Genomic DNA, 27935 nt, shown 5'->3' on the forward strand with positions numbered 1-27935 from the left:
AAAAAAAAAGATTTTATAGACCATACTCGTGCATTTGAGTATGATACTATTAAAAATGACTACTTAGATAGTTTTAAAACGAATACGGGACTGCCTGTGACCACGAGCGTAACGTCACGTTCGAAACGTCAGGCCATATAATATAAGTTTACGCGATTAAGTCCCGTATTCGTTTTAAAACTACGAACGAAAATCGTGTTGGTTGAAATCAATAGACTACTTAGATATCGTGAAGTTTTAGAGTTGGAAACAAGCTAACTCGGCACAAACATTGCAGTGACAGAGTGTGCATGTGCCACTACTATGATCATCAAATTTACGTTTATAGTGGCAAGCTACACTTTGTAATTTTAACGTTACAAAGTGAGGAGAGCAGAATTAGCTTAGCTGTACTCTAAAGGCATTAAAATAACATATCTTATAAATCGTATAAAAAAAATGGCAAGGCCTAAATTAAAGCAATAATTGTGTTTGCTAAGTTTATAAGTATTTTTTCTTATTAAATTTACAGTAGGTAACAAAGGCAGGTAGAAATTAAGTTAGAAATCAATTGTAGAGTTGCCTCGGTTTGTATACCATATATGGAATTATTGTATTGCTTAAATGCTAGTACCATGCGTAGGCATATATATTTATGGCATGTATGTTGCAAATAGTTGATGCATATTTATATTGGAAAAATATTTTGTAATAAATTGTAACGACTTATATTTTTGCCTTAAATATACAGTTTATAATTTGTTACCCATTAGCCGCAGAGTGATAACAAAAATGATAATTAGGATCTTACAGAAATACACTTTTAGGTAAATTTTACAATGTACACGCCAAGTAGTCTGAAAAAATTGTTACACAATATTTAATAATAATAGACACTAAGTAGCCCATATTATTCATTTAATTTCAATCATATTCATCGTATTACGCATTCTTTGTTTAAAAATATAGATAAATCTACCTAAAATGGGCAAAGTTATAATCAAACATGTGTTTACCTTTATTTGAGATCGTTTAGAGGGTTATCAAATTAAATATTCATATTTGTTTAATGCTTGTCTTGTAGCTACAAGTAGTTTCTTAGCTTAATACTATTGTTACATTTGTTACTAATGTTATCTTTGCAATGCGCGTTTTAAATTAAGCTAATAGACATCCCATCCAGACCCTGCCAATACATTAAAACTAGGTATAACTACTTTTAACATTTTCGTTACTAGGGCACATTTCATATTATTTGATGAAAATATTTTAATTTGTGTTACAATATTTCAACTAGAAACACTACTATATCAGTTATAAACTGAGATAGATGTCATACACCAAAAGTGACGCAACGCCTCCAATGTCCAGGGCTGCGGCCGAACCAGCGTTCTCTGCATTCGCGGTAAATGCCTCAACCACTCGAGTCACGGCGGCATGGGTCGAATTTTCTCGAGTATGTGCAATCTCTCGATTCCAGCCCTGCACACTGGTGGCCTTGGTATTTTTTTCCTTCTTTATGAAATCTATTTCAATTTAAGTTGACGTTGTCTGCTGTAGTTCTAGCCAATATTCTAAGTATACTGTATAGTGATAAACCAAGCTTCTAAGGCCCATTTTGTCACTAAGCTCTCATAGGATTTTTGTGGAATAGTCTACTTCAATAATTGAGCTTAATAGAGCACTTAACTATAGAGCTTTTTAAATCTAGAATTTACGTTTCACAACTCACTCTTAGAACTAGCCGGCTTAACTAGTTGTAACTGTTGTTAAAGCATCGTTGTTGTAGTAAGACAAATAGACTTTTGACGATCTGTTTAGAGTGCGCCTCTTGTCTCTTTATAAGTACCAATTAAAATAATATTATAGTAAAGTAAAATTGGTAACCTTGGGACAAAGCGTAGCCATCAAAACGAATAACAATAAAAATGTTGTTAAATCAATATTAAGCTTTAGGTAAGTCAAATTAATATCCATAGAAAATATACCTCAGTGCAGTGAGTATTTAGTTATATTTTACGTTATTTGTTTATTATTAACTTTATTCGTGTTTACATATTATGCATGTTGATAGTATTTACAGTGAGTACAGGCGTAAAACTCACATGTAGACAATAAACTGCACAAACATAATAACTAAAAAAAATAACTTCCATCCATTGTATCAAGCAGTATTAGATTGTGCCAAAATAATACGTTTTAAAATTACTCGCAACTAGCAAATTGGGTGGAAACCGACGTGTGAGAAATAACAAGATATATATGTTGAAAAAAATATTGATGATTTAATATTAGTGAAAAAATACTACGAGTATCATTTATTGAGCTTTATTTTCGACTAGTAAGCAATTTCATAATTTCGAGTTAATATTGTATTGAAATGGCCATGAATTATATTATAACATAAGGAAATGTTATTTCTGATTGCGTCACTGAATAATGTGATTTCGAACCGACAGACTCCTGAAAATACTGGTTAATTTAGTGTTATGATTTGTCAATGCTATAAATTATTTATTTATTAATAGTGTAACATAATCATTAATCTTAAATCACTTTTTTAATTTTACTGTGTAATTGGCAATGTATTGCAATATATGGGTCTTATTAACCAAAATAAATGATATACAGATATATTTTGTCGATATAAACTGTAATTCTCAATAAGACAATGGTAAATTTTATATCCATGACTACTATTGCCGTTTTTGTTTTGTCTTTGCCCAGTAGTATGATATTGACAATATAGTAGGTTTAATCGCTTTCATATTTTATTTATAGATGTTTTGTGGAACAGACTTTTTATTATTAATTTCCTGGGCAAAGTTAACACATGGTGGGTAAAGTTATAATTTTATAGTTTGTCTTCATAAGTCAGTGTAATAAATTATAATATGGTAGCTACTTAAGTATGTATTTAATTTGCTACCGGTGTCCATGTAAGAAAAGCTTATTTGTTTTATTGAAACATAATCAAATTATGTTTTTTAATTGTACTTATAATGGCTGTGAACTGTTACTGTTATAATTAGGTGAAATGTGGCTTGGCGATATTTTAGTTAAATAAACGTACCTCCTGTATAAATAACGTTGTTGTTATTGCAAAACTGCGTAACCCTCAAACGAGCAATCCCTGCAACGAGTCTACAATGACGTATAAAATAATTGAAGTGGGCAAAAGGGAAGCATCACGTATAATAGGGGATATTACGCAAAACCTCAACGAACGAACCTCAGTATGTGCTAGTGGTGCCCCCTACGCAGAGGTAAGTAAGTAGAAAATATAAATGTTATTCATTCTTGCATATTCGTGGTTAAAGAAATTTATTTTCTCAAAAGAAATTTAACATTTCACTTAAATAGAGAAAATACAAGGTAATACAAAATATGAGTGAGCATGCAGGTAATTAACAAATTAAATAACTAATAACTAAAACTAGAACATGTCATTTACGAGCATTACATGTAAAATTTCGAGCGATGAAAGGGCAGATAACGCAATTTCGATGGACGTGTTTCACGGTAGGCCTCTGTAAACAAACCGCCTTGAAGCATCACTGTCATAGTGGAAACTTCTCAAAAAACTGTTTAAGGCGTAGTATATAAAAGTTACTCTATGGTTTACAATATGTGCTAGTGCTGCACTTTGGCGGTAGAACATTGCCGTAACACCCCCTATTATGAACATTTCATGAGCATGAACATTTCATGAGCGTATTATAATTTATAACCTTAATAGTCCTTAGTTTGCCAACTAGAAAATACGGAATGCTGTATTCAGGAGATACTAAAGCAAATATTTTCGCAATCACTCTATTTCTGATTTTTTTTAATACTACGTCGGTGGCAAACAAGCATACGGCCGGCCTGATGTATGTACGCCTGCAACTCCAGAGGAGTTACATGCGCGTTGCCGACCCTAACAACCCTCCCTCCCCTCGTTCAGCTCTGGCAACCTTATTCACCAACGACATTTGACATCATTCTGATTTTGGTTGCACTTCTGATATTTGACAGGCCTCTTGTACAAGTTGTACATTGTACATCTGTGTTCAATTTTAATCACAGTAACCCGTCTTCTCTCCACTTTCCTTGTCTTTCTTTCATCTTTCTTTAAGTAGGTACAGTCAAGGTATTAAATATCGATACGGACATAGTGCCAAAAATATGTACACATTATCTTAATGTATGGGCAGTATTAAATATCGGCACTTTGTCCGTGCCGATATTTAATACCTTGACTGTACCACTGGTACCAGCCTAAGGAGCGTGCATATACTGTAGGGGACAGCACAGGAAACGTCAGTTTTGGCGCGAGGTGTAAATGTGAAGTTTATGCTTCCAATGTAGCCCACAAGAAAACGTACGAGAACGGTAGATGGCAGCACTTGCTTTGGCGTGAAGTGTCAATGTACATGTTTCTGTTTCCGATTCAGGTCACAAGAAGGCGGCAGACCCTCCAACGCGTACGATCCTATTGGCCACATTCATGTCAATAGAATTTCAATCTTAGAAGTCATTTTTACAAACTTTTATTTACTTTCACCTGACCGTTGTCTGTTTGTAATCAAATCTTGCAAGTTAAATTTGACCAACTTCCCGGTTTCCGATGAAGCTGATTTTGCATACATATGTAAGTCGGGTGACAATGCAATATTATGGTACCATCGAGATGATCTGATGATGGAGACAGGAGGTGGCCATAGGAACTCTGTGATAAAACAACGCAACCTAATTGTGTTTGGGGTTTTTAGAATTGTCTCGATGAGTATTAGTTGCCTGTGGAAAGAAAAGTACAGTCAGCGATAAAAGCTTGTACAAAAATGAAATTTTTGCCAAAAACTTATTAAGGTTCAAATTAGATTGCATTTATGTGAAATGTTACTCGTCTTTAAACTAACTTCATGTGTATGATATTGATAAGGATTCTGGCCGAATTATAGTCATATTTTTTTTTTATTGTTTACGGGGTTAATACTCAAGATTTTCGACAATATGCGACAAAATGCAATAAGTAAATGGTTGTTGTCAGAGCGGCGTGTTCTCCGGCTGATCCCGTAGATCGAGTTGTACCTGTCGGGCATGGACGTGGACACGGACACGCACTGCTCGGTGCAGCAGGACCTCAAGCTCATCCAGCACCACGGCCACCTGGATGCGCGACTTCGCCACGAACCACCCTCAGTTCCAATCAGTTCCAATATTCATAATAAAACCTGAGCTCGGAATAAATAACCAGATGACGAAACCAGTATTTCGAAAAGTTGGCAAACATTGCAATAAGCTACGGTATGATGACCTCTGAGAGATGAACAGTAAACAAGAAGAATCGAAATAAAGTAGATCTATATTTCTTTCTGGTAATTTTCCTTATCTGATACTGTTAGCACAGAATTCTTGATTTTCGTAATAATTAACTAGAAGGTGCGGAGTGAAATATCACCTCAGGTGAATATTGTTGATGTTTTAGTCTGAGTGACCAGGTTCACACGGCTGCACTAGCTGGCTAGTGTGATGCTGAGTAAAATTGAAATGTCACCTCAGATGAATATTGTTGATGAGACTGAGTGATTAGGTTCATACAATACCTAGTTCGTTCGCGTTAAAATCATCCGCCAGCCTAGCCAAGCCCGGAATCAATCAAATCGTTCCTAATAAGAAAGTCAAGTTCACAGTGACCAGGCATATTTTATAAATAGCAACGATTTGATTGGTTACCAACATCGCTATGTCGGCGGCTTGGTGGACAATGAATTAATTTAATGAATTCTTAACGCGAACGAACTATAAGTTCAATTTTAATATTTGTGTACGCTATGGTAAGAAACCCAGAAAAACAATGAGGATATTTAGTGAGATTTATTAACAAGTAGAATACTAATTGAACTGCACGTCCTGCCTCGCCAGCTCGAGCAGCATGGGGTCGTCGAAGAACTTGTTGATGGAGACGTCCTCGCTGAGGCCCTTGCGGCGCCGCGTCTTCACCATGAACTCGCGCGCCAGGTGCGTGGCGGGCTGCGGCTCCAGCGGCCTGACCGTTATAGACAACTTCATATTTACCTAGCTCTTAGAGAACTATACCCAGCGACGGGACATAGACGGGGCTCTTATATTTTTAACTTCAAAAAACGTGATCCACTTATCTGACATGTATTACTAAATTTTCCTACTCCTCTACTGTTATCTGTCATTTATGCATTCATTAACACGAATATAAGAACATATATAAAAGATTTCAAGAAAAGTCTATATTGTCTATTCCTCATAAAAGCTCTTGTGCTTTTATAAGCTATATGTTACTGCGATTAATGGCTACCAACCTAACAAAACCAAAACGAATACAGTTTTAAACTAAGTGCATTGATGCCAACTTACAAAATATTCATTTGGTTGCATAGTAAACATAATTACTTCATAAGTCAGAAACACGCATGTGACACCCGTAATATAGCAACACCCATAGACTACGAAGACCGCTTAGCGTTGCTTGTTAGTCTCCGTAGGCTACGGTGGCCAAAATTGAGAAAAAACTGTCCAAAAAATTAATTTAGCAAGTAGCAAGTACCAGGGCCTCATGAGTTACGAGGAGGTGTCGCCGACCGGCCGGCCGCGGCCCGGGGCGGGCCTTCTTATACAACTGTTGCATAATAGTATTTTATGCAACAGTTGTATAAGGGTCAAAAAAGGCGAGTGGCGTGAGTTACAATGTGAGCCGGAGCCGAAGGCGTAGGCGAACATTGTAAAGGAATACGCCACGAGAATTTTTTGACCTACTTATACAACGTTGCATACAATATTTTTCCTACGAGTCAACAAAAATAAATCTTAATTTAGGTAAACAAATTACAGCAAAAGTATATAGCCAAGACGCGCGAGCATACTTTGTTCCGCGCCCAGCCCGCGCCGGGCCGCGGCCGGCCGGTCGGCGACACTTCCTCGTAACTCATGAGGCCCTGGTACTTGCTACTTGCTAAATTCATTTTTTGGACAGTTTTTTCTCAATTTTGGCCACCGTAGCCTACGGAGACTAACAAGCAACGCTAAGCGGTCTTCGTAGTCTATGGGTGTTGCTATATTACGGGTGTCACATGCGTGTTTCTGACTTATGAAGTAATTATTTTTACTATGCAACCAAATGAATATTTTGTAAGTTGACATCAATGCACTTAGTTTAAAACTGTATTCGTTTTGGTTTTGTTAGGTTGGTAGCCATTAATCGCAGTAACATTATAGCTTATAAAAGCACAAGAGCTTTTATGAGGAATAGACAATATAGACTTTTCTTGAAATCTTTTATGTATGTTCTTATATTCGTGTTAATGAATGCATAAATGACAGATAACAGTAGAGGAGTAGGAAAAATACTATAATGTTGTGGCAAGCAGAAACATCTGCGAACGATGCTATTACCTTGGAAACCAAATAAAAGAGGAATAAACACTGTCTTGGGTGGGACTTGAACCCACGACCACTGGGTCACTAGCCCAGTGTATTCTGACGTCTGAGCTACCAAGACCTTACCGAAAACAGCGAATATTTCCACCATATATGAGTCTTAAGGAGGCCCTAGCGACCTCTACAGTAAGAGTGTTATACTTCTTCATGTATTACTAAGTTATCCCTTCTCCAATCTACCCCGCCCGCAGCTTTAAATATCCAATACACAATTTCCCGCTATTAAAAAAAGTTGTGATTGATAACTAAAAGTTTTTGATTTGCAAAAATTGAATTCTATATGTCTAATATGTGTATCATCTTGCGCACCATTACAATGTTTGACGTTGTCAAGCTGCGCGCAGTACAGGTGGAGTCGCTCGCGGCGCAGTACACGTGGGGTCGTTTTTAAGATCTGGGTTGTTGTTGTCGCTGTTGTTACCTGATGATTATGCTCTTGTCGAGCGGGTCTCCCGGCACTACCTGCCAGTGGTGGAACACCTGCAGACAGAAGGCCTCTAGGTTGTTGCTGTCGTTGTTGTTACCTGATGACTATGCTCTTGTCGAGCGGGTCTCCCGGTACGATCTGCCAGTGGTGGAACACCTGCAGACAGAAGGCCTCTAGGTTGTTGCTGTCGTTGTTGTTACCTGATGACTATGCTCTTGTCGAGCGGGTCTCCCGGCACGACCTGCCAATGGTGGAACACCTGCAGACAGAAGGCCTCTAGGTTGTTGTTGTCGTTGTTGTTACCTGATGACTATGCTTTTGTCGAGCGGGTCTCCCGGCACGACCTGCCAATGGTGGAACACCTGCATACAGAAGGCCTGTAGGTTGTTGTTCTCGTTGTTGTTACCTGATGACTATGCTCTTGTCGAGCGGGTCTCCCGGCACGACCTGCCAGTGGTGGAACACCTGCAGACAGAAGGCCTCTAGGTTGTTGCTGTCGTTGTTGTTACCTGATGACTATGCTCTTGTCGAGCGGGTCTCCCGGCACGATCTGCCAGTGGTGGAACACCTGCAGACAGAAGGCCTCTAGGTTGTTGCTGTCGTTGTTGTTACCTGATAACTATGCTCTTGTCGAGCGGGTCTCCCGGTACGATCTGCCAGTGGTGGAACACCTGCAGACAGAAGGCCTCTAGGTTGTTGCTGTCGTTGTTGTTACCTGATGACTATGCTCTTGTCGAGCGGGTCTCCCGGCACGATCTGCCAGTGGTGGAACACCTGCAGACAGAAGGCCTGGCCCTGCGTGTGCGTCCGCAAGTCCGTCTCGAAGCCGAACGAGTCGATGGCGGGCACGAACGCTTTGATCGTGTAGAGCGGCGAGCCCGGCACGGGCGCGTCTTGTGTCACGTGACCTGCGGAACGTGCCACGTTAAGAACATCGCACTTTACTTCAGAATCCCAATAATTGGCGTTACCAAAAATGTCTCTGGAGTTACCAAGAAATCACGTTTTCAATTTAATATGTATCTGAATTTTTGCAGGTCTATCAGAGAGCAAATCACTTGTAGAAGAAGCGACGTATAACACAAAAGTAATATATTATTTATAAGCAAAGATTTCGATTAAAGTTTAAATGTCGTGGACAGATTGGTGTCGGCCTTAAAGCTGATTCGTTCAACTCTAAAAATCATCAATTTAGAGCAAAATTAGAGTCCATTTTAGAAATAACTCTAATACACCACTAGGAATCTCAGCAGGGACTTAGAAACTGGGAAAGGAGCCGGTTGCATTCCGAAACAACTGTGTTTAGCTAGTTAACCCTTTGCCCCTTAGTCTTTAGATTAAGTTTATAATCAGTACGAGTAGTATTATTATACCTCTCCGTTTGGCGAGCACGGTGTAGACGGCGGACACGCAGTCGGCGGGCGCCTGCACTTCCACGAACAGGTACGGCTCCATGAGGCGCGGCGTCGCCATCAGGAACGCCGAATATGCCACCTGAACAACGGTCATTATTATTACGCTAACTTTAACGGTAAACTCGCGCGACATGTTTCGGAGCGCTAGTCTCCATTACCGAGCACTAACAGTGCACGAGTAGCGGTCACGTTAGCCGCGCGCCGCGTACTGCCACTCGCCGCGCAGCGCAGCCATCGCGCGATGGGATACATTATTAGTATTATTACACTTATAAAAATTTTCTAGCAATAAAGAGGGATTGACAAATTGAAATATCGGCATAAGTGGCATAACTGTCTGACAAGCAAAAGCAATCCAAATATAAATGTTATATAAAAGTAAATTATAATGAGTTGTGTTGTAACACCGAAATGTTACCAGAATATAAATCTAAATGGATATACGTAGAGAGATACTCACTCGGCGAGCTGTGGGGATGATCTGTCCTCCTCCTCGGTGCAACGGCTCTTGCGCTATGACCGCGTCGAGAATCTTGAACTTCACGTTGCGGATCGGCTCCTCGCATAGTGGGCCTTCGCGTGTGCCCCATTGGAACCCTGAGAGACAATCAAATTAAATGTAATCCCCATATGGAATAACGACTTACATATATTGTATGTTTCAGGGATGTGGGAAGTGGGTCTATACATACAAACATTGCAAGTTAGTAAAAGGTAGTGAGATACCTTGCACGATGCTCTCCTTGACGGAGGCCAGCAGATGCTTGTCGACCTCGGAGGGCAGCGTGTCGTCGACCAGGATGTTGGGGCCGGCCGCCGTGGGCCCGAACGCCCAGATCGACCGCGCGGCGAGCAAGTCCCAGTCGTACCTGACACGGTTCAAACAAAACAATATGAGCATTACACGGTCCCGATATACAGAACATGCACCGCCTTATAAACAGCTGTATGTAGAATCTTGAAAAATTATATACTTCAAACATAAGAGCTTCGCTAAGATAATCATCTGTCCAATATCTTGGTCCAATGTGCATTGCGTCTCACTCATTAAACAAAATTTGAGAGGCGAATACACATTGGACCAAGATATTGGCCATATGGAATACCACCCCTATATACGTCCCTGTGCTGGGCACAGGCCTCCTCTCATACGCGAGAGGGCTAGACCCCCACGCTGGCCCAATGTGATTGAGATGCATTTTAATTTATTCGCGGATGTATGCAGGTTCCCACATAATGTTTGCCTCAAAAGTGGTAAATATCAAATGATATTCCGAACGCAAGTTTCGAAAAAGCCATTCGTGCGAGCCAGGATTAAAACCCCCGACATTCGTATTTAACGTCCGACATCATATCCACTCGGCCACCACCGCTCCGATCACTAAGAAACTGTTACTTAAAATTAATGAGGAGAAAATGTGGCTGTAAATTTTTAACGAATACAAAGAGGAAAAAGTCGCGCCTAGTCTCTCCAACGCTCAGCTGTGGCTAGCTTCAGTCTCGACACACTAGAGTCCGTGCTACTAGACGTGTACTGACTTGTTCTGGAAGAACTCGCCCAGCTTGCGCCTGTCCCACGTGACGCACACGGCGCCCGCCTCGATGTCCTCGGCCAGGCCTCTCTCCAAGGGCTCGGCTATCATGTCAGCTTGATCTCAGAGTTCGTGCTACTAGACGTGTACTGACTTGTTCTGGAAGAACTCGCCCAGCTTGCGCCTGTCCCACGTGACGCACACGGCGCCCGCCTCGATGTCCTCGGCCAGGCCTCTCTCCAAGGGCTCGGCTATCATGTCAGCTTGATCTCAGAGTCCGTGCTACTAGACGTGTACTGACTTGTTCTGGAAGAACTCGCCCAGCTTGCGCCTGTCCCACGTGACGCACACGGCGCCCGCCTCGATGTCCTCGGCCAGGCCTCTCTCCAAGGGCTCGGCTATCATGTCAGCTTGATCTCAGAGTCCGTGCTACTAGACGTGTACTGACTTGTTCTGGAAGAACTCGCCCAGCTTGCGCCTGTCCCACGTGACGCACACGGCGCCCGCCTCGATGTCCTCGGCCAGGCCTCTCTCCAAGGGCTCGGCTATCATGTCAGCTTGATCTCAGAGTCCGTGCTACTAGACGTGTACTGACTTGTTCTGGAAGAACTCGCCCAGCTTGCGCCTGTCCCACGTGACGCACACGGCGCCCGCCTCGATGTCCTCGGCCAGGCCTCTCTCCAAGGGCTCGGCTATCATGTCAGCTTGATCTCAGAGTCCGTGCTACTAGACGTGTACTGACTTGTTCTGGAAGAACTCGCCCAGCTTGCGCCTGTCCCACGTGACGCACACGGCGCCCGCCTCGATGTCCTCGGCCAGGCCTCTCTCCAAGGGCTCGGCTATCATGTCAGCTTGATCTCAGAGTTCGTGCTACTAGACGTGTACTGACTTGTTCTGGAAGAACTCGCCCAGCTTGCGCCTGTCCCACGTGACGCACACGGCGCCCGCCTCGATGTCCTCGGCCAGGCCTCTCTCCAAGGGCTCGGCTATCATGTCAGCTTGATCTCAGAGTCCGTGCTACTAGACGTGTACTGACTTGTTCTGGAAGAACTCGCCCAGCTTGCGCCTGTCCCACGTGACGCACACGGCGCCCGCCTCGATGTCCTCGGCCAGGCCTCTCTCCAAGGGCTCGGCTATCATGTCAGCTTGATCTCAGAGTCCGTGCTACTAGACGTGTACTGACTTGTTCTGGAAGAACTCGCCCAGCTTGCGCCTGTCCCACGTGACGCACACGGCGCCCGCCTCGATGTCCTCGGCCAGGCCTCTCTCCAAGGGCTCGGCTATCATGTCAGCTTGATCTCAGAGTCCGTGCTACTAGACGTGTACTGACTTGTTCTGGAAGAACTCGCCCAGCTTGCGCCTGTCCCACGTGACGCACACGGCGCCCGCCTCGATGTCCTCGGCCAGGCCTCTCTCCAAGGGCTCGGCTATCATGTCAGCTTGATCTCAGAGTCCGTGCTACTAGACGTGTACTGACTTGTTCTGGAAGAACTCGCCCAGCTTGCGCCTGTCCCACGTGACGCACACGGCGCCCGCCTCGATGTCCTCGGCCAGGCCTCTCTCCAAGGGCTCGGCTATCATGTCAGCTTGATCTCAGAGTCCGTGCTACTAGACGTGTACTGACTTGTTCTGGAAGAACTCGCCCAGCTTGCGCCTGTCCCACGTGACGCACACGGCGCCCGCCTCGATGTCCTCGGCCAGGCCTCTCTCCAAGGGCTCGGCTATCATGTCAGCTTGATCTCAGAGTCCGTGCTACTAGACGTGTACTGACTTGTTCTGGAAGAACTCGCCCAGCTTGCGCCTGTCCCACGTGACGCACACGGCGCCCGCCTCGATGTCCTCGGCCAGGCCTCTCTCCAAGGGCTCGGCTATCATGTCAGCTTGATCTCAGAGTCCGTGCTACTAGACGTGTACTGACTTGTTCTGGAAGAACTCGCCCAGCTTGCGCCTGTCCCACGTGACGCACACGGCGCCCGCCTCGATGTCCTCGGCCAGGCCTCTCTCCAAGGGCTCGGCTATCATGTCAGCTTGATCTCAGAGTCCGTGCTACTAGACGTGTACTGACTTGTTCTGGAAGAACTCGCCCAGCTTGCGCCTGTCCCACGTGACGCACACGGCGCCCGCCTCGATGTCCTCGGCCAGGCCTCTCTCCAAGGGCTCGGCTATCATCGTCAGCTTGTTGCGCTTGTTGGGAGTCTCCGCGAAGCACTTCAGCGAGGATGTCTCCACCACCGTCTCGCAGAACGATACTACTGGGTCGGCGACTGAAATGGGATTGAAATATACTTACAATAGGGTTATTGATACATGTTCAATTATATAACTATTATTATTATGAGCCCATATTTTCCCATTGCTGGGCAAAGGCCTTCCTTTTATTCTTCCACGTGTCTCTATCCTCGGAAGTCTCCCACCAGTCTGTCAAAGGCGTCAAGTTCGTCCCGCCATCTCCGACGAGGTCTACCGTGGCGCCTTACAACCTGTGGGACCCAACGGGTGGCTGTTTTGGCCCACAGGTCATCCGGCATACGGCAGATGTGTCCCGTCCATTTTTTAACTAAATCTAAGTAATAGATAGAAGACCAGCAATTTACTACAATAAATGAATATACATAAAAAATATATGGGAAAAACTAAAAAAGAACGAGACATTAAACTTTCAAAATTTAAGTTTTTTAAAAACATCCAAAAAGGAAATAAAAAATCGTACGGTCACGTCTGAAAATATATATACGAACGATAAAGTGCCAAAAATATGTATACATCTTATTATATAAGCAATAAGGTCGTGTTGTATACACGTCACATATTTTTGGGACTCTAGTTTGTATCGATATTTTCAGACGTGACTGTAACATTCGATTCCTTACATTCAATCGTAGCAACTATACACATCAAAGCAATATTTCACGTACAAAATTGCAATTTCTTTGTTTTCCATTCCTCGAAACGGCTTCAAAGCAATAGTGACGTTCCATCGTGACGTCACGGTGTATGGCCATTTTGTTAGGAGCGTTTCGTCAGTAAAGTTGTACTGTCAGTCTTTGACTATCATTTGTGACTTTTGTATTGCTTTAACGCAATGGGTCCATATAGACATTTGATCCTCAAACCAAACCTGATCGATTGATACCATTAATAAAAATTGTCAACTAGCTATTGTCAGTTTAAACGAAATGTAAAAGAAACAACTTTTATTATTATAATTTAGTACGTCGGCCAGACCCAGGCCTGGTGGTGGCGACAATATTAGCACAGTTTGATAGAAGAAATGTTATATTACGATCTACTAACACGCTAACAAGATGAGGCATTATGGAAATGGCTTATAACTGCCATAATGATGTGTGTTTGGATATTTTAAATACCACAAAACCAGAGTTTTAAGAGTGACCCAGGCGACCGTAAGTCCGCGTTGGGCGGGCATGTTGCCAGGCAGAGTGAAGGCAGGTGGACCAAAATGTTGACGGATTGGTGGCCGCTTTCGAAGAAGCGCCTGGCGTCCGTTAGCCCGTGGGGTGGATGACATTCGGAAGATTGCAAATCACTTCTGGATGAGCTTAGCTCAGGACTGGGACAAGTGGCGTATCTACTAGAAGAGAGGGCTATGCTCAGCAGTGGGCGACTGGAGGCTAAAATTATAATTTATATATTACGAAATGTCTAGATAATTTTGTTTACTTGATTGCTTCTAAACGGTTCTCACTGCACCCACCTTGATATTTGTCTGTTTGGCCCTATGGTGCCATGAGGCATGAAGTTCGCAATTTGTGCCTTTTTTGGATGTGCAATAAAGTTTAAATAAATAAATAAGGGCGTACCTTTGATGTCTATCTCGGAGTACATGTCCCGCAGGTCGTGCATGACGCAGTCGAGGTACAGCTCGCCCGTGCCGAGCACCACGTGCTCGCCGCTCTCCTCCACGCGCGTCGACAGCAGCGGGTACGACTTGTTCACCTGAACAGTGTACATAATACCATACCTAATTTACCAAAGCTCCTGTTTCACCAACTTGAATGTTGGACGTAATTTGGCGAAACTGATCCAGCCTATAATATTTGCCATTTAAACAGATATTCTTTGTGACAGAAAGTTCAATTTTAACAGATTTTTGTGGATTGGATTCTTGTCTCTAAATTACGCCCAACTCTTAAACGAAATAACGTTTATTGCACCATGGTAAAAATGAAAGTTGTTACAACAAATACAAAGTCAAGTAGAGTTAAAACAACGTAAACAAACCAGTTTACTTCCATTTCGTCGTAACCTCGCACTTTTTGTGGACAACCATGATTTCATCCACAGTCTATATACTTAAACGTAAAGTTCTTATTAGGGGATTGAAAAATACGAAGAGCAAATAATTTACGCTATATCATATCTATTATTTCTGAATACTTGTAATGACCACATTCTGATTTTGATAGTACTTTTGATGTTTGACGGCATGCTTCCAATTTTAGCACTACATTAGCCTTTTCTCAAACTTCTATAGAGCTCCATATTTGACCTCGATTGTAGAGCATACCAGACCTCAGTATATGTATCTCACCTTCCTCAGGCCGTCCAGCATCTTGGGCAGCTCCGAAGGGTTGACGGGCTCCACGGCTATCTTGACGACAGCCTGCGTGTCGAACCGGAGCGGCCGGAACGTGTGCAGCTCCTCCGTCTCGTCGGCTCCGACGACCGTGCAGGTCTTCACTATGGGCTGGTCGATGCCTTCCACCAGGGCCCAGCAACCGGCGGGAACACGATTTAACTCCACCTAATAAATATCATAAATTTAGTTTGCGCAAATGCTTTTACCTTTTACTTCATTATAGACAAACCTAGGTAAACATTGTTTATTAGAATTCTACGCGATCCTTCTTTCTTTTATTGGTGTAAATAATTCAAAACATTTTTTCCTGTATCTTTGACAATTTTTTGGCACTTTGGTTGTAAAATTGTTTATGAAGTATTTGGCGATCAGAGAGTTACCTAATAAAAAACACAAGCTTCAATATGAGTACATATTTAAAGTAGCAACGGTACCTTGTACCTGGCCTCGTGTATCCACAGCCGGCCGACGTGCATGACGCGCGAGTCCTCCTCGTCCTGCGAGCTGTAGTTCTCGCCGAGCACGCGCACGGCCTGCCCCGCGTACAGCGTGCCCGCCATCACGCGCGCCAGCACCTGCGCAGGGGCTCTAGCTCTGACGATCGTTCCTTATAAACAGCTTCTATTTTGGCTATCCATACTTTTATTTATAGCAAGCTTATAAAAGAGCATCAATTGACTCCTACTTGTCACTGGTTCCCGCCATTTTGAATTGTTACAAAAAGGCGGGTAACAGTGACAAGCGGCCAGTTCGAGTACGGACAAGCTATAGTGAAGACATCTTGGAATATTTACTGTAAATTGGTTGTTATTATGTTTGTAACACATTAATAAAGTTAAAATACTCGTACAAGTAGTAATATCCCAAAATCTCAGAAGTCGGATATTACCGGGTTGATGTTGTATTCTCTGGATACAAGACGATGCATAAACAACCCTAACATTTATTTCGTCTGAACGGCAATACGTGTGTGCGACTGTTTCCCAACAACTTAACTCACCAAGAAGAAGCTGCAGTCGTCAGTGGGGTACATCTTGGTGGTGTGTGCGACTAGTCGGCCCGACTGGTCGCAGGCGCCACAGTACGTGTGTGCGACATTTTCCCCACAACTAAAGTCACCAAGAAGAAGCTGCAGTCGTCAGTGGGGTACATCTTGGTGGTGTGTGCGACTAGTCGGCCCGACATTATATAATGCACAGTACGTGTGTGCAACTGTTTCCCAACAACTAAACTCACCAAGAAGAAGCTGCAGTCGTCAGTGGGGTACATCTTGGTGGTGTGTGCGACTAGTCGGCCCGACTGGTCGCAGGCGCCACAGTACGTGTGTGCGACATTTTCCCAACAACTAAACTCACCAAGAAGAAGCTGCAGTCGTCAGTGAGGTACATATTGGTGGTGTGCGCGACTAGTCGGCCCGACTGGTCGCAGGCGCCACAGTACGTGTGTGCGACTGTTTCCCCACAACTAAACTCACCAAGAAGAAGCTGCAGTCGTCAGTGGGGTACATCTTGGTGGTGTGCGCGACTAGTCGGCCCAACTGGTCGCAGGCGCCACAGTACGTGTGTGCGACTGTTTCCCCACAACTAAACTCACCAAGAAGAAGCTGCAGTCGTCCGTGGGGTACATCTTGGTGGTGTGCGCGACTAGTCGGCCCAACTGGTCGCAGGCGCCACAGTACGTGTGTGCGACTGTTTCCCCACAACTAAACTCACCAAGAAGAAGCTGCAGTCGTCAGTGGGGTACATCTTGGTGGTGTGCGCGACTAGTCGGCCCAACTGGTCGCAGGCGCCACAGTACGTGTGTGCGACTGTTTCCCCACAAGTAAACTCACCAAGAAGAAGCTGCAGTCGTCAGTGGGGTACACATCTTGGTGGTGTGCGCGACTAGTCGGCCCAACTGGTCGCAGGCGCCACAGTACGTGTGTACGACTGTTTCCCCACAACTAAACTCACCAAGAAGAAGCTGCAGTCGTCAGTGGGGTACATCTTGGTGGTGTGCGCGACTAGTCGGCCCGACATTATATAATGCACAGTACGTGTGTGCAACTGTTTCCCAACAACTAAACTCACCAAGAAGAAGCTGCAGTCGTCAGTGGGGTACATCTTGGTGGTGTGCGCGACTAGTCGGCCCAACTGGTCGCAGGCGCCACAGTACGTGTGTGCGACTGTTTCCCCACAAGTAAACTCACCAAGAAGAAGCTGCAGTCGTCAGTGGGGTACACATCTTGGTGGTGTGCGCGACTAGTCGGCCCAACTGGTCGCAGGCGCCACAGTACGTGTGTACGACTGTTTCCCCACAACTAAACTCACCAAGAAGAAGCTGCAGTCGTCAGTGGGGTACATCTTGGTGGTGTGCGCGACTAGTCGGCCCGACTGGTCGCAGGCGCCACAGTACGTGTGTGCGACTGTTTCCCCACAACTAAACTCACCAAGAAGAAGCTGCAGTCGTCAGTGGGGTACATCTTGGTGGTGTGCGCGACTAGTCGGCCCAACTGGTCGCAGGCGCCACAGTACGTGTGTGCGACTGTTTCCCCACAAGTAAACTCACCAAGAAGAAGCTGCAGTCGTCAGTGGGGTACACATCTTGGTGGTGTGCGCGACTAGTCGGCCCAACTGGTCGCAGGCGCCACAGTACGTGTGTACGACTGTTTCCCCACAACTAAACTCACCAAGAAGAAGCTGCAGTCGTCAGTGGGGTACATCTTGGTGGTGTGCGCGACTAGTCGGCCCGACTGGTCGCAGGCGCGCATGTCGTCGCACAGCGCGCCCTCGGTGCCGCGGTACGTGTGGGCCACTTTGCGCGGGGCCGCGTCCAGCGGGGACGGAACGTGACGGACCACCATCTCCACGAAACCTCTGGAAAACAAACATATTTGTGGATGGAAAATAAGAAAAGCTGTATTCAAGAGATATGGTGGCTTATATAGTTCGTGTCACCACGATGACGCGCAGATTTGTCTCTAACCTTTAATAATGACATTACGAGTCAAGGCACGCGTTTTTGTGAATGAGTCGATCTATATATTTTGGAATATACGGTTACACTAAATAATTTACGCATATAATTTTTGACATCTTTCTTATTTTGGTCGCACTTTTGATATTTGACCGGCAATCTTGCACATTGTAGACCTGCGGTCTGTACCGCACTACGCTGTCACGGTAAGTACCGGAAGTCCCCGAACAGGCGGCTGCACACGAGCCGCAGCAGCGGGCGCACGTTGAGCTTGGACTCCTGCTTGGACAGCTTGATGTCCAGCTCGGCCAGCACCGCCGGCAGCGTGTCGTCCACGTCCCCGACCACCTGCACAATGAATTGAGACTTATTTATTTCATAACACATAATATTTAATATGAAGGTATGTCAATCTACGGTACCTATTCGCACAATTAACATAAGGTATTATGATCGGTAATAAGTTTTTCGTGAACCTCAATGCCTTCTATACATACCTGAGCGAAGATCTTGTAGAGCGGCTCAAGAATGAACTCGACGAAGCTTCGCTGCGCGGACGCGTGCGGCTGCTTCTTCGTGAAGCGCCTGGTCTTCGTGTTGAAGTAGACGTCGCCCCACAACCACGCGGCCATGTCGGCGGCGCGGAGCCCTGAGGTGGGGTGCGTTGATATCACGACATACCTGAGCGAAGATCTTGTAGAGCGGCTCAAGAATGAACTCGACGAAGCTTCGCTGCGCGGACGCGTGCGGCTGCTTCTTCGTGAAGCGCCTGGTCTTCGTGTTGAAGTAGACGTCGCCCCACAACCACGCGGCCATGTCGGCGGCGCGGAGCCCTGAGGTGGGGTGCGTTGATATCACGACATACCTGAGCGAAGATCTTGTAGAGCGGCTCAAGAATGAACTCGACGAAGCTTCGCTGCGCGGACGCGTGCGGCTGCTTCTTCGTGAAGCGCCTGGTCTTCGTGTTGAAGTAGACGTCGCCCCACAACCACGCGGCCATGTCGGCGGCGCGGAGCCCCGCGGCGGGGTGCGCGGCGGCGTACATGGCGGCGAACGACTCCAGCGTGAAGCATACGTCGTAGAGGGAGGAAGCGAAGCAGACGTTGCCTGTCAAGTGATAGATTAAACTTTATTTACCCACTGGGTTTTTTTTCGATTAATGTATGTGGACGTTATATCGACCGAGTTACCGACCAATTAAACTGAGCCATAATGCATGTGTGCATGTCATTGATTATCTAATGTTTTATGTTTATGTCAAAATTAATTAATTAAATGCGTCAGTAAGCGGTGTCTGTGTAGTCTGGCGTGCCCTCAGCGGGCTCAAAAAGTCAATTTTGTTGGTACAGTCGCCATCAGATATTTCGAAGCAGCCAAGGTATCCAAGTATTTCTGAGCAAGACTAAATTTCAATAAATTCTGCACAATGACGTGGTTTGTACAAATCACGTCATCTGTAATTAGATGCATAGTTCCACGGAGCTATAACCTTTAAAACAAACACCAAAGAGGCGAAAACACTGTAGCCAGCTCGTCGGGTTGTCTTGAGGCTGGTTTGTTTCTATCAACGAATTCAACTCGTCTATTATATGCCCCAGCTTGTAATACGCGTCTGCCGGTGGTAGTTTCAGGTCTAGCATGAGACGGTCGATTTTGTTAATGCCAGAGACACTTGCTGCAAAGGAATCTGAATGTTGTGACTTACCCAGTAAAGGCGAGAACACTGTAGCCGGCTCGTCGGGGTTGTCTTGAGGCTGGTTGGTTTCTACCAACGAGTTCAACTCGTCTATGATATGCCTCAGCTTGTAATACGCGTCTGCCGGCGGCAGCTTCAGCTCCAGCATGAGGCGGTCGATCTTGTTGATGCAGATCGTGAGCGGCACTCGCTCCTGCACGGCGTGCCGGAGGAGGCGCTCCGTGTTTAGCATTATGCCCTCTGCCGCGTCAACGAACAGCACCGCGCCTGTTGGCAGAGTACAAAAATAAGTTTTTTTATTAATTTTACTAATGAGATTCCAATTAATCGGGGGTCTTAGTTTATCTCTGGTTTCCGGATGATTGCTGGAATGATTTAGAAAACATTTTGTTTAAGGGGCATTCTACAATCGTGTCGGGTATGTGACGCTTTTTTTTAATACTTCTGGTAAACGTGAAAAGCCGATATTTAGCATGGTAACGTTTGATAACTTAGACCATACGTTGCCATACCTCACGCGTCGCGGCCCCGACAAAGTACGCCATTTTTGGAATGTCCTTTAAATATGTTAGGATATGATGATGGGAACCTCGAGAAATGGAGAGAATTCTTCAAATATTTTAGGCAAACATGAAACATCATCTCATCGTCGTACCATTTGGAACTACTGATGAAGACCATAAAACAATTGCATGTTCAAAGACTGTTTTATGACAGTTATTTAAGTTATTTTTCGTTAACTATAATGTCTTCATATTCCAAAATGTCACATGAAAAAAAATTAAAAATAGTTTATTTCTTTGATGGTGAGACAAATGACATTTTGACATAAGGCAGTGAATTTTTCCTTAACTTAAAAATGTAAACACATTTAAAAATACCTACATACAAAAGAGACTCACCGTCAGAAAGCCTCAAAGCAGAAGTTACTTCATCACTAAAATTCACATGGCCCGGGGTGTCCATGATATTCAGCAAGTGAGACTTTCCCTTGATATTCTTCAGCATAAGTGTGACCGGCATGGCTTTTATGGACACCCCGCGCTCCTGCTCGACGAACAGGGTGTCTGTGTATCGCATGGGGATGGTGGTCTCGTTGTTCACGGTGCTGGGGTGGGTCTGGCGGATGAGGCAGTCCACGAACGAAGTCTTACCTGAAATTATTTACTTAATTAGCAGGTGTACCTAAAGAAAATAAAGGATAAGGGCGTCCGCTAGCTGGCGCGGTTGCACGGAGCAAGTTAACGTGAAATAGTATGAGCGTAGCTAACAGGCGCGGACGCGCACGACGTATATTACCTACAATGGCACCCGTGTGCATGCGCCCGTTCAGTGCAACCGCGTCAGCTAGCGGACATCCTAAAACTACCCTTTTTATTGTTATGACAACACATAGTCGAATATATAGTTGTAGATATTAAATTAAATTAACATGCATTGGCACAGAGAGAATGGTAGGTATCCAATGCATCTTACTTATCTAAGTACTTACTTGATGAGGAATACAGTGTGGGCACCTTGTACTCGTACGTATGGCACCATCTAGACTGCCTAAAATAGTGTTTTACTCTGAGCTAGCCGCAGGTAAACGCAAGGCTGGTGGGCAGTACCTACGCTACAAGGATGTCTTAAAACGCCACTTTTCGGCCACCGGCATATCATGCGAGTCGTGGGAGGAGCTTGCATCTCGGAGATCGGACTGGCGAACTGCTGTGAACACAGGTCTTAGTAACTTCGAGCACACCCGACTTGAAGATCTTGCCGCCAAACGCCAGGTCCGAGAAACTCAGCGTAAGCCCTCCTACCATTACACATACAACGCATCTGGGCAGCTCTACTGTGTTTCGTGTTGCCGGACTTTTAAAACAAAATTTGGATTCACAAGCCACGTCCGCGCCCATCCACGTAATAATTAAGACCCTTTTTATTTGTCAGGATGTTGCCGTCGATGGATACGTCTGGGAGGACATCATCATAAATTGTACAGTCATCGCATTTTTGTTAGACAGAAATTTAGGTTAAGCAATTAAGTACAGAATAAAGACTTGTTGATCCTCACCATTGTGCAGATGCCCCATAAGAGTCACGTTCCTCATTAGATTGGTATTGTCCAGCATGTCCGCCAAATACTCCATATCATATGTGGTCTCCAGCAACTCCTGCTGCTGCATCTGGAACTTCTTGTGCTTGACCGGCTCCACCAGCGGCTTGTCCAGCGCTTGGGTGTCTTCCTCTTGGACCACTGTCTCTACGTCGGGTCCGTATACTTCCACTGCTTGCGGGTAGTATCTAGATTACAAACACATCTATATATATATATATATATATATATCGCGATAAGTGAAAGAATAAGAGGGAGGCCTTGGCCCAGCAGTGGGATAATATGGGCGCATAATAATAATAATAAATGTTTTTTGATTGACCAAAAACATTGATTGATTGATTGATTTAGCTCATAAAGTAGATAAGTGTCGGGTACGTGACGCTATTTTAAGAACACTTCTGATCATCTATCATGAGTTGCGTTCTGGCGCACGAGTCCATACTTGAAGTCGCGCAAGATGTATGGAGTCGCGCGTGAGAACGCAACTGCTAGGAGGTCTGATAAAGCTAAGAAGGCGATATTTTAGTATGAACACATTTGATAACTTAGGTTTAAATTATTGAATTTACAGTATGGTATATAATACAGATTTCTTCAGATTATTAAAGGTAGTAACCATATGTGTCACATCCCCGACAAAGTAGATCTTTTTGTTGAATGCTACACAACACTAAACTAACACTACATTTGAATTGTAAATAGGTTCCAGAGTAAATAAAGCCATATTAATAATCAATCTGAAAATACGGAACCCCAATGATGCACAGAACAGAGCATAACAATTTGTAACTTTTGATGCAAAACTCTCTACTCTAATGATATTCTAATACTCTCTCTCTCTCTAGTACAGGGAATTAGAAAGAGAGTTTCGTTATTACAGCAAGTTACAAATTGTTGGACAACAGATCTTGAAAATTATGTATGGAGTAAAAAAGGATTATAATTTATCATTGATCTGATTATGGACACAAAGGGTATAAGAACTGATGACCGCCTGGCCTAGTGGTAGTGACTCTGCCTTTAAAACAGAAATTGGTTTGAATCTCAATAAGGGCATTAGTTGTGTGATGAGCACAGATATTTATTTCTCTAGGTAATGGGTGTTTTCTATGTATTTAAATTTATATATTAATAGCTTCTGTCTGTCCATGTGGAATGATGATGATTAATATAAATTACCCTGTCCTTCATTGGGCCTTAAGATATATCCATAGCAAATTTCATTAAAAATCGTTTCATCGGTGGTCTGAGTACCCATAACAAAAGCCTTCTTGAGCTATAATTTATATTTATTTGTTAAAATATCGCTTAAAAGCTGTCAAGGCACAAATCGATCTGGGCGTCAAAATCACTGAGGACCTGAAATGGGAAGAACATATAACTGCAATTGTTAAAAAAGCAAAGAGCCTTATCTACCTCGTGAGCTTTTGGGAATCTGACGCCTGATATGATGCTCAAAATTGACCTATGTTATTGTTAGGCCTATATTGATGCTAAAATTTTTAAGATTATTGACACAGTCAATGATTGTTGTGAGCTTCAAGCCGATATTAATTCTCTATCTGAATATTGTGAGATTAATCAACTATTTCTTAATCCTGATAAGTGCAATATTATCACATTTACACGTAACAAAAATCCAATAACACATAATTATAAATTATATAATCACCATATAAACAGGGTTGACAAGGTCCGTGACCTCGGGGTTATAATAGATAATAAACTTACTTTTAATAATCACATAGATATCATTGTTCAAAGGGCTTACAAACAACTTGGTTTTATATTAAGGGTTTGTAAGCCTTTCCAACATGAAATTACATACATGATATTATACTACAGTTTAGTCAGATCAATCTTAGATTTCTCGTGTATCATTTGGAACCCTTTCTTTAGGTGTCATATCAATAGAATAGAACGTGTACAAAGGAAATTTCTCAAATCTATCGACTTCCGTATGGGACGGAGTCGAAATTCATATAAAAATAGTCTTTCTCACTATGGATTGCTGACACTTGAAGATCGCCGAGCACAGTTTGATATAATGTTTCTATACAAAATCATTAACAACTTTATTGACTCCCCCTCACTTCTTGGTAGGTTATTATTTAAAATACCTCAACGCACTGCACGCCACAAGAAATTATTTGCTATCCCTTTCGCTCGTACAAAATATTGCTCAAATTCTTACTTCAACCATTGTCTCAATTATTACAATATAAATGTATCCCACATTGATCTTTTTTCGTATAAAACCTGTGAAAGTTTTAAAAAACAAATTATTACTCACTTAAGATCGAAATTATAAACATTAACAAACTGTTTCTTTAAGTAGGTAACATTAATAAAAGTAGTTATACTTACACCTTTGTAATAACCTCTGCATATTAGTACTTATAACATTGTAACATTGTAGGTATTAACTTATGTATATAATATTCTTGTGTACCCCGTGTGGATGTATGTACGAGTATCAACGAACCTGCCCGTGCATACATATACACGGATTAATGAATACAGATTCACTCAAGTTACTGCTAACTTTATTGTTACCAACTGATAACTTTGTTTTCCGCTTACTGCTCCTAGACTAGCTACTTATTATTATTAAAGTAGGGCACTCAAGGTCTATTAACACATTACTTATGTTTACATTATTTTTTGTACAAGACTGTTTGTTGCCTAAATAAATTAAAAAAAAAAAAAAAAAAAAAATATTGGAGTATGCATTTCAAGTGTGGAGCCCTTATTTTATCAAGGATATTTTGTCATGTCAGAGAAGTTTCAACATAGTTCCACCAAGATACTGAAGAAACTCAAAAACATGTCCTATGAACAAAGACTGCCCTTCCTGAAGCTCACAACATTGAAAGAACGCAGAGAATGTGGAGACCTGATAGAGACATACAAAATACTAACCCAACGAAATAAAAAGAAGTATGATGAGCATCACATTAAAAGATCATAAAAGAGCAGAAGAAATAAGAGCAAAAACAAAAGTAGAAGACGTAATTAAGAAAGTAAGAAAGTTAAAATGACAATGGTCAGGACATATGACATGGGATAGTAAGGAAAAATGGACCAAAATAATTACAGACTGGCAACGAGACAGTAACATAAAAGAAGTAGACCAGTTAAATGGGGACTAGTCAAGTCTATAGGGGGTGCCACTTGAACCAGGAACGCCATTAATAGAAAGGAATGGATGGATGGAGCTGATGATCCCGCCTGTTGTTTGCCTCTAAATTTAATCAATTGTTTATTTTACTTGTATATTTTTACTGAGGTGTGCCAATAAAGAGTATTCTATCTATCTATCTATCCCGGGTTCAAATTCTGGTAAGGGCATGTATTCGTGTGATGAGCATGGATTTGTTCCTGAGTCATGCCTTATTGAGCTTCTGCACCCTTGAAATTAATGGAAATAAAAAAAACACAGTGTAGTTCCTTAAAAACATAAAATGGATATATAATATACATGTATTTAACTTTTATACACACAAATATAATCAGCTGGAAACAAACTTGCAAAGAGCAAATAATGTGGTTCATACATACTTAATTTTTTTTTTCTTGTATCTGGACCACATGTTACTAAAATAACACTTTGAAAAAGGTTATTCCTATAACTACACTAAACCCATCATAGCCTCCTCAAAGATTTTTAATGATCTACAGAAGTGAGGCATCCCAAACGCTGCAGGTATACAGGGAAGAACAGAAACCTCTAAAAATAGTGATTGAAACCCCCCTGAAATGCCCTGCTAATGCCCCTCTGAGCCCTGAGGCCCTCCAGTTCCACTAAATGTTCATATTGTCTTTAAGTTTGGCCGCAACCACACAGCCTAAATCAGGGGTCACCAATTAGTTTCGCTCGGGGTCTGTATTAAGAAATGAAATGACCATCGCGGTCCGCACAACATTTTATAGAAAAAATATTTATTAAACAAATGTAATTACAGAAATAACAAAGGTATTTTTTTACATATCAATGAGAAAAATGTCATTTTTTGTTGCGGACTATCTGGACTATCTTAGCTAGTGACTTCGCCCGGCCGTTTTCAAATTGACGTCAACAAAGATAATGCGGGGGATACATTTTTATTTTAAATTACGTACTCTGTAGTGCAAAAGTTGCTGTGTTCTCGCGGTCCGCACAAAATGGGTCGGCGGTCCGGATGCGGACCGCGGTCCGCCATTTGGCGACCCCTGGCCTAAATATTAAATTAGATCCACATCTCTGTCCACAGGACTGCCATTTTAATTTTGGGCTGCAGGGAACTCAAAGGCTGAAAGAGCATACTGGCCGTTTTAACCCTGAAATACAAAGCTGCTGCTGCTGTTCAGGCCACACACACTTTGAGCAATGTACGTACATAATGCCACAGACCATGGCGCTCAGAATTACTATGTCGTCCGCATAACTTATACCACACTCTTACCACCAATTACTTGTACATCACTGACCACTGTAACCAATTACATAGAGATTTTAACTTTGACCGCTCACCGTTTGTCCTCATGCAGCACGACCGACATGGGCGCGGCTTCCGGCTCCACATCAGCGTCTTCGTCATCGTCCATGGCATCCTCATCGCCCTCTCGGTTATCGTAGACGCTCTGGTCATCGTCAGAATCCGAATCCAGATCCGGCCCTATGTAATTCCCGAATTCATCGTACAAATCGCCGTCCATGTCTACGACGATAAGCTAGTTACAAGTGGGTTAAATATAAAACTAAACTTGCAAATTATGTAAAAAACAACAATCAAAACAAAACAAAAGCCACTGACATGCCGCTGAGGACTGTGGCTTTTCCAAGATAACCTCAAAATCAGAGTTGCGTTTAGTTTAGCGTCATTCTTGTTTTATTTTTATATAATAAAGATTTATTTATTTGATAAGCAATTCACAATCTGAAACAGGGTGACCACTATTTACTACAACCAAAATTCCCTGCCTTTTCCCGGTTTTCCGGGCGTTATTTCAAGTGTTTCCCTGACCGTAATCTTAACCCTTTACCCATTTGACATTCCTTTCTAGTCATTCGATTTCGAACCGTAATTATTATAGTAGAGATGCGTTTTTGCTTTAAGTATGATGGCAACTTGTATGTTGCCGCTACGGACTAAGGGTTAAATGTAATAAATATTAAACATAATAGGAGTACATTTTTGAATTTTTGCAGAATTATCTGCTACAAAATTACAATTTATAAATACAATGAAATAAAAGAATACAAAAACGGAAACAGACTATAGTAGCCGAATAGCTCAGTTGGTAAGACTGAAAGTATACTTAGACGGAAGTCGTGGGTTCACATCCGACGTCAGAGGGCCTACCGCGAACCACGTTCGACGTGTTGCCTCCCTGTCACACTTACGTACGAATTCACAAGTGCGACAGAGAGGCAACACGTCGAACGTGGTTCGCGGTAGGCCCTCTGAGGGCCTACCGCGAAAACCGAAATTCGCAATTTGTGGGGATCTTTCTCTTTTACTCTCATTAACTCGTAATTAGAGTGACAGAGAAAAATGCCCGCAATTGACGAATTTCGATTTTCCCGGTAGCCGCCCTGACTCGGAAGGTCAAGCTCAGAATATTCCGATCAAACGTAAAAACCGTATTGCTGTATGGATGCGAGACGTGGAAGATTACAAAAGACATCTCGCGCCAGCTACAAGTCTGTGTTAACCGCTGCCTCCGCCGCATTCTCGGTGTATACTGGCCCGAGAAAATCTCTAATGCCAGCCTCTGGAGATGCTGCAA

The 27935-nt window shown here is 43.2% G+C and overlaps 1 protein-coding gene and 1 non-coding gene across 2 annotated transcripts; both read right to left on the reverse strand.

Annotated features, from left to right (window-relative positions):
• Positions 1-5823: 5823 nt before the first annotated feature.
• On the reverse strand, positions 5824-27371 carry LOC133525536 (116 kDa U5 small nuclear ribonucleoprotein component-like). The gene is made up of 16 exons (XM_061861827.1): positions 26677-27371; positions 22119-22348; positions 20962-21213; positions 20069-20326; positions 19229-19470; positions 18578-18711; positions 18077-18263; positions 15843-15983; positions 15361-15573; positions 14630-14765; positions 12874-13072; positions 10003-10145; positions 9737-9873; positions 9235-9355; positions 8577-8769; positions 5824-6010 (listed from the first exon to the last, which is right to left on the reverse strand). The coding sequence occupies exons 1-16, from the start codon at positions 26859-26861 to the stop codon at positions 5857-5859; spliced, it is 2925 nt and encodes a 974-aa protein (XP_061717811.1). The 5' UTR covers positions 26862-27371; the 3' UTR covers positions 5824-5856.
• On the reverse strand, positions 7421-7495 carry Trnat-agu (transfer RNA threonine (anticodon AGU)). Its single transcript has one exon. It is a non-coding gene; the product is annotated as a tRNA-Thr (tRNA).
• Positions 27372-27935: the final 564 nt, after the last annotated feature.

Source organism: Cydia pomonella, chromosome 1, assembly GCF_033807575.1.
Source record: "Cydia pomonella isolate Wapato2018A chromosome 1, ilCydPomo1, whole genome shotgun sequence".
Classification (NCBI taxonomy): Eukaryota; Metazoa; Arthropoda; class Insecta; order Lepidoptera; family Tortricidae; genus Cydia; species Cydia pomonella.